The sequence below is a fragment of the Cariama cristata genome, unplaced genomic scaffold, assembly GCF_000690535.1.
Source record: "Cariama cristata isolate BGI_N322 unplaced genomic scaffold, ASM69053v1 scaffold41931, whole genome shotgun sequence".
Classification (NCBI taxonomy): domain Eukaryota; kingdom Metazoa; phylum Chordata; class Aves; order Cariamiformes; family Cariamidae; genus Cariama; species Cariama cristata.
The window spans coordinates 40,198-46,980 of NW_009598297.1; the positions used below are offsets into that span (position 1 = coordinate 40,198).

At 55.5% G+C, this 6,783-nt stretch overlaps 1 protein-coding gene across 1 annotated transcript in view; it reads left to right on the forward strand.

The window, feature by feature from the left end:
- SZT2 (seizure threshold 2 homolog (mouse)) overlaps nucleotides 1-6,783 on the forward strand; it is a 58,386-nt gene that overhangs the window by 40,178 nt on the left and 11,425 nt on the right. The window contains exons 49-60 of the mRNA XM_009709212.1: nucleotides 341-529; nucleotides 653-850; nucleotides 1,184-1,353; nucleotides 1,540-1,706; nucleotides 2,150-2,247; nucleotides 3,155-3,287; nucleotides 3,402-3,529; nucleotides 3,815-3,945; nucleotides 4,457-4,639; nucleotides 5,092-5,362; nucleotides 5,590-5,669; nucleotides 6,017-6,142. Coding sequence (XP_009707514.1) covers nucleotides 341-529; nucleotides 653-850; nucleotides 1,184-1,353; nucleotides 1,540-1,706; nucleotides 2,150-2,247; nucleotides 3,155-3,287; nucleotides 3,402-3,529; nucleotides 3,815-3,945; nucleotides 4,457-4,639; nucleotides 5,092-5,362; nucleotides 5,590-5,669; nucleotides 6,017-6,142 — 1,874 coding nt within the window. The remainder of the gene's footprint in view (nucleotides 1-340; nucleotides 530-652; nucleotides 851-1,183; nucleotides 1,354-1,539; nucleotides 1,707-2,149; nucleotides 2,248-3,154; nucleotides 3,288-3,401; nucleotides 3,530-3,814; nucleotides 3,946-4,456; nucleotides 4,640-5,091; nucleotides 5,363-5,589; nucleotides 5,670-6,016; nucleotides 6,143-6,783) is intronic.

The following is a 6,783-nucleotide window of genomic DNA, read 5'->3' on the forward strand; positions in this document are numbered from 1 at the left end:
GAGGACAGGGATGGTGAGCCCTATCCTGGATTCCTCTGCATAAGGGCCCTCCTGGGTCAAATGGAGATAGTTTCCTATTGCATGTGGGGCTGGACAGCCCAGGAAGCTTCTGCAGGGCAAAGCAAAAGCTGCCATGACACAGCAGGAGAGAGATTCTCAGAGTGATGGGGACACCCTGTGCCAAACACCATGCTGCTTACCCTGGCTCCCCACAGGCACAGCTAGTCTCTGCTCCCCTGGCTGCGTCCCCTCAGGTGCAGGGTGGCAGGCTGTAGGCAGGGCTTGTAGCGGGGTACTCAGTGCTGGGCTGACAGAGGCTGTCTCGGACTCTCCCTCGCAGGAATTGCATGCATTGCATTGACATTCGTTGATGAGCATGGCAGTCCCACCTCACTGCCCCACGGGGAGAGGCCTGACCCTCTGAAGCTGACTTCCTTCTCTCCCATCATCGGCCTGCTGCAGGACACTGACTTTGAAAGCCTCACTGCAGTCAGCAGGCACCAGCCAGAGGCTGGCGCCCTGCCTTCAGGTAGGGAGTGAAAAAGGCCGCAAACTGCCAATTCCCTGGTGTCCCCACACCCCATGGGGCAACTAGGAGGGGGCTAGTGAAGGTGGGGGTGCAGAGCCATGCAGGACTGCCCTTTCCCCACAGAGCCCCGCGTACTGGTGCGCCTGGATATCTGGGAGAAAGGCAACATCAGCTTGCTGCAGCTATCGGAGAAGCTGCGTGGGGCCCTGCGCCATGCTCTCTGTGATGCCGTCATGGAGTTCCTCGTGCTGCCGGCCCCACTCTGTGTGGAAGCTGCCTGTCCCCTGGGTGCCACAGACCTGGAGGAGCTGAGCTCTGCAGGTGAGAGCCCAGCCACCTCAAGCCCCCGGCCAGCCTCGCTGCTCCTGCCTGGCCTGTGGGAGCTTGGCTGTGCTGGGGGGACTCAGGCTTGGGGGGCTGGGAGATATCTTGTGTGTGATATCTTGGGGAAGAAACATCATAGAAATGAGGCTTGGAAGAGGTATTTAAAGGTCTGTCTGCTCCCCAAGACTGAATCCACTTCACTGGATGTTACTGAGGGCTCTCTTCCCTTCTCTCTAGCCAGGCTCTGACCAGCCACAGTGGGATACATGGGCACACCAGCAGTGTTGCAGCAGGAGGCTCTGGGGGGTCTGATTTGCTCTGTCTCTGCAGGAGGCCTAAGGAGGACCATGTCAGAGACGAAGGGCCTGGCCCTGGCCACTGGTGGGGCTGGCAGGAGCTGTCCTCCACCCTTGCACTTCACCTCTGGCCCTTCGTCCAGCTCTGGGGAGCCAGTGACACCCACAAGCAAGCTGGGACGCCGCAGCTTCTGGGACATGCTGGTAATACTGTTGAGGGACCAGTGGGGAGCAGGGCCTCTTAAGTCCTCATGGTGTGTCAGGCCAGGAGGAATAGAGAGGAGGGATCTGGCTGGAGCTGGGAGGCCAGGCTGGTAGCGGGAACTTTGAGATCAAGGTGCTAGCTATGCTGTGTATGTGCACAGTGTTAACTTACCCCCTTCTCTCTAGAGCAAGGCAGAATCCTCAGAACTGGGCAGCCCAAAGACTACTGATGACATTGTGCTGGAGAGGCCAGAAGAGGCTCGCACAAGGCGGCGGCACAAGACTGAGAGTGTCAAGCAGAACCTAAGCCAGGATCGGGCCACAGCCACAGCTGAACTGGAACAGGCACAGAGGCAAGCACAGCCTGCAGACCAGGCAGCCACGGTGTTGTTCCCCTCCATCTGTGGTCCATCGCTCTGCATTCTGGCACCCTGCAGGCTCTATATGTGTCTCAACCCTCTGGACCATATCCCCTTTCCTTATAGTTTCTCCCTTACACAGCCAGTTAGGGGAGCTGCCTTCCACACACAAAGCCTAGATCCTTGTTGCTGGAGTGTTGCTGGGAGCGCTGCTGGTTCTCCCTGCTAGAGTTCCCTTCCCTGCATTGTGAGGCCCTGTGTAACACCTGACACCCCTATGGCTACTGACTCAGAGGGACCAAGCTCAAGGGCTGTAACAACCCAAAAAGGAGACTGCCTGGACTGTTCTCTGGAGCTGGGAGGGGACTGTTGCACTTTTGTGCCTTTGTTGCTGTTGACTGATGTGATATAACTGTGCTTCCTTTCCCTTTTCCCAGGCGCCGAGCCTGCCAGTTGGAAGAAGGGGACGTTGGTACCATGCACCCAGTCTTCAGTCAAACCTGCCAGCAGTGGATGGCATTCATGAACCACTTGGGTATGTGTCTCAGGCCCCAGCTCCTCCATAAGGGCTGGGAGTGGGCCTTTCTACCCAGAGCTTCAAGGACAAGTCCCCATAAGGCACCAATCATCCATCTTCATCCCTTGCTGATCTCTCCCTAGTAACGTACCCTGTCTCTTACCAAACCTCACCATTGGTCTCCCATTGGTCTCAGGGCCAGCGTCAGCATTACAAAGCTGTGGCAGGAGTCCTGGCATGTGTCTGTGGATCTGAACAAACCTGCTAAGGCCTGTGGTTCAGTCTGCCATGCTCCAGGACCAGGGCTTGCTGGACTTGGTGGCAGCTGCTTTGAAGAGACCTGGGCTCCAGCAGCAGCTGCGGTAGCAATTTACCTCGCAGATGTAGCAGGGAGGGAGGATCTGAGCCTCTGCAACATGCTCTGGGGTTATGAAGCTGCATGGGAGACCCCCACTCATGCTGGGAGCGAGAAAAGGAGGGATGCCCTTCATATGGTGGGATTTGGATCTGTGTGGCTGCCCTGTTGCTGCTTTCTGGATACCTCTCGCTTCAGTGTTTGTACATCCTCTCACTCCTCCTGCTGGCAGGGTAGAGCTGTCTTCCTCCTCTGATGAACAGTGAGCCAGGGAACAAGGAATAAGGAGGGGAATAAAGTCCTGTGTTCAGGGCATGCAGGGAGTTTGGTCCAGGTTCAACTTTAGACCAGAGCATGAAACCAGGGATTATTTCAGCCTCTGTCTTCTCCTCCATATAAGGTCCTTGTTCTCCGGCTCTGCCTGCCTCAGTCCGTGGCAAGGCAGGAACTTGGCCTGCTCTGGGCAGCAGGCCTGCAACGGGGTTCCCTTAGCCCTCTCTGCTGCTAGGCAGGCAAGGCTTGGCTCTGGGGCAGCTTGGCACCTTGTCCTACAGTACCTCTTCCATGCAGGGTGTCCATCAGTGCAGCAGTGCTCGGTGGAGATTGTGTCCCGTTTCCTCCTGTCATCCATCCTGGTGGAAGTGGTGAGCCTGGTCACTGCCCTGGCAAGTGACACCACTGTCAAGGTGTTTGAGCAGATCTGGTGAGTTACACGGTTCATAGAGGGCTGTTTGACACCAGCAAATGCTGATCAGCTGTGCCAGCCTCTACTCCCATGGCTCTACTTGTCAGCTACCCTTGGTGCTCTTCTTTGCAGCTACCCTCGGGGCACTGCCTTCCTGCCCTATAAGCCTGGCCAGAGTGCCAGCCCTCGCCCTGCAGCTGTCAGACACTTCATCCTGCTGGGACGCAACTTCCAGCAGTGGCGTTGCAGCACAGAACAGGGTGAGTGCCCGGCCAGGATCCATGGGACCTGGGGGCTCTTGGGGTGGGAGATGTACAAGCAGGGTTCCCCTCCTTGCTGAGACAGGCTGCTTGTGTCCGGAGGTGGGCAGTGGATTGTCTGTTGTCAGCACCTGAGGCTTTATTCTCAAATTTGCTTATAACTGTTTATTTCAAGATGAGCTGAGCAGTACGGTGGCAAAACATCCTGTCGTGCTGCCTTAATGGCATGTGGGATGTAAGAGTGGGATGTACTGGTACTGAGGGTCAAACTCTTGCTTCTTCCAGCTCACAAAGGGCTCCAGCGCTTTGAGGCCATGGAATTCAGCTTGGCAGAGAGAGGATCTGATTCCAGCCTTGTTGGACGAGATCTGGCGCCACGGCAAAGGTTCCTGTTCATGGAGATCATCGACAAAAAGGTAGCAATGATACCTGTGTGATGCTTTCTCCTGAAAGCCAGGCTGTTCCCAACTGGCCCAGGGCTAGAAAGAGGAGAAGGGTCGTCCCTCTGCAGGCAGCTGACCTTCCCTAGGCAGAAGCCCTCCAAAGCAGCTGTGCAGGATGTCTCTGCTTGTGCTGCAAGCAGAGCTGGGGGATCACTGCAGCACTCTGGGGAGTGCTGGGAGGGCAGCAGCCCTCACCGTCTCTGACTTCAGCTGCCCCACTGTGGACTGTAACTGCCCTTTCCCTGCCCACAGCAAGGCCCACATCAGGCTGGGCACTTGTGCTGCCGGTGCAAGTACCACCACCACTGCTGTGGCTGTTAACAGGGGGACTGTGAATGAGCTGTTGCCACTCTCCCTGTCCCAGCCTTGTCATCTGAAACTGGCTGGAGCAAGTACCACCCAGAGCATGTGGGACAGCCTGTGTCACCATGCAGGCCCTCTCTGAGCAGGTCCTTCAGCCTTCCTCCCTCTCGTCTCTTTCCAGCTGACGCTCTACACCTACAACTGGTCACCAGACCTGGGAGCCAACCTGAACTGCTCCCTTACTCGCCTGCTGCAGTGGCAGAATGCCCGGTCCCACATTGTGCACTGCCTACTCAGCCAGAAGCTGGGACTTTTCCACCACCACTGCTTCATGGACACACCATGGCATGAGGACAGCAAGCAGGTAGGGCACCCTGCTGGGCAGGGCACTCCTCTCCCCTTCAGGAGGGGCCTTGGCAGTTTGGGGGTCTGAGGAAGGTTGCAGGCACTTGTGTGCTTTTCTGTGCCATTTGGCAAGGCATCCCCAGGTGCCCCTGTGTCTGACTGTGGCCATGTCCAGCCAGGCTGTGGCTGTCTGCTCTTGGAGACAGCCAGAGGTGGAAAGGGAGGTCAGGTCCTGCTGCTGGCAGCACTTATTTGCGATTGGATTATTTAGGGTGGAGGAGGCTGGGGAATGGCCTTCCCACTGCACATTAGGGCCATACTGGGCCAAGGACTACTCTTCTTGGGACTCGTGACGGAGAAGACTAACAGAGATGTCTGCAGATGGCCAAAATTGGGTTTACTCTGTTCTTGTGGGTCCTTGCTCCAAGACTGGCAGTAAGGAGGCTTTCATGGCTGTGTCTGCTTGCTTAGGAACCAAATCCTTTCCTGAACTCCACTTTGGAGGTGGATGCGCTGATCCGGAGCTCCAGTCCCCCACCTAGCAAGGAACAAGGCCGGCTGAGCAGCTCTGCCCGCAGCTTGCCATCTCTGCACTTCCATCCCGATGTGGTGCCTTTTGATGAAGCTCTGCGGGATGTTACTACTGTCAAGCGCATACCCCATGGGTCTGACCTGGGACCTTTTGACCCTGTGTCTCGGCATGGGGCCCAGTTCCTAGAAATCAAGAGCATGGAGAGGAAAGGTAAAGCAAGGGGCCTGATGTCATGGGAGCGTGCCTAATCATCTTGCTCCTGGAGAAGGAGCTCGGAAAGAGCAGAACAAGAGTTCTGACATAGGGGACAGTTCTCAGCTCCTGCTGTCAGGGTGCTGTGAGGGAATGGGTTATAGCCTGTGTAGGGTGGAAGTGAAGGGGAGCAGCAATACTTGGGGCTGTGGCTTGATACTCCTGTGGCTACTTTTTTCTTCCAGAACTGGAGAAGCAGATGAAGATTGAAAATCTCTTTGTTACCTGGCAGCAGAGATCGGCACAGTCCAACATGCCTATCAGTGTGAGTGCAACTCAGGCGGGCAGGTGGCAGGCTGAGCCTTCTTACAGTGCACTGGGAGCACCAGCTTCCCTATGGCAAAGGGGAGCACTGGAGCTCAGAATAGGGTGTATGTTGGGATGATGTTTGGCAGTGAAGCAGTGCTCTCTGCTTGAACATCTGGGGTTGCTGGGCCCTAGCACCACACTTGGGCATGGGGCCTCGCTGCCCAGCACGGGAAAGGCTGTAAAGCAGGGAGTTTCCTCTAGCATTTGGTCTCCATTTGAGCAGCAGTGCAGTGTTGTGGACAGCTTGTTCCCAGGCTTGATGAGGGATATGTGCTGTAACTGTGTTCCTCTTGTGCTGTACAGCTGGCAGACCTGGAGACCCTGAAGCAGTCCTCACGCCTGGTTCACTACTGTGCTACCCCCTTGCTCTTTGACCCAGCCTTCCGGCAGCAGATCCAGACTGACCAGCAGGGCAAGGTAGAGGGGAAGGTAGGTGTCGGCAAGCACCAGTGGGGTTGAGCTTTGTGAACTGGGGCAAAGGATGGCTTTGCAATCTTTTCCCAAGGCAATGCTGCTCTGAGCTTAGCCCTGCATTACAGGATGAATTTGCAGCCTGTGAGATGGAGACAGAAAATCCATGGGTCCTCAAAGCCTTTCTCCTGCAGCCACACCATCCCTTGGGAAGACTGACTTCCTTTTTCTACCCAGGGAATTCAGGGCTGAGCCAAGCGAAGCCATCAGAGAGGACTGTCTGGCACTGATCTGTTGGGGAAGCAAAACTTCCATTTATGCATTCAGCAGCCAGACCTGGTAAACCTTGCCTGGACCTAGCAAATTGCTGGAACAATTGAAAGCAAACCAGCTGAATCCTGAGCAGGTTGCAACCTGAAAGACTCTAACCAGTGCAGATCCCATACCGGCTGTTCACGGTCTGTATGTGTGTCAGAAGGGAAGAACAGGCTGTTGTAATTTATCTAAATGTCGAAAGGATTCTGACAGGGTCTTTAAGCAGAGGTTGCTACAGAAATTGAGGACTCACAAGCAAAAGGAAAAGTATCATCACAGAATGAAAACTTCACTTTGTTTTTGGAACAGAGCAAAATGAAAATTGGTTATTCAATTTGAAGAGT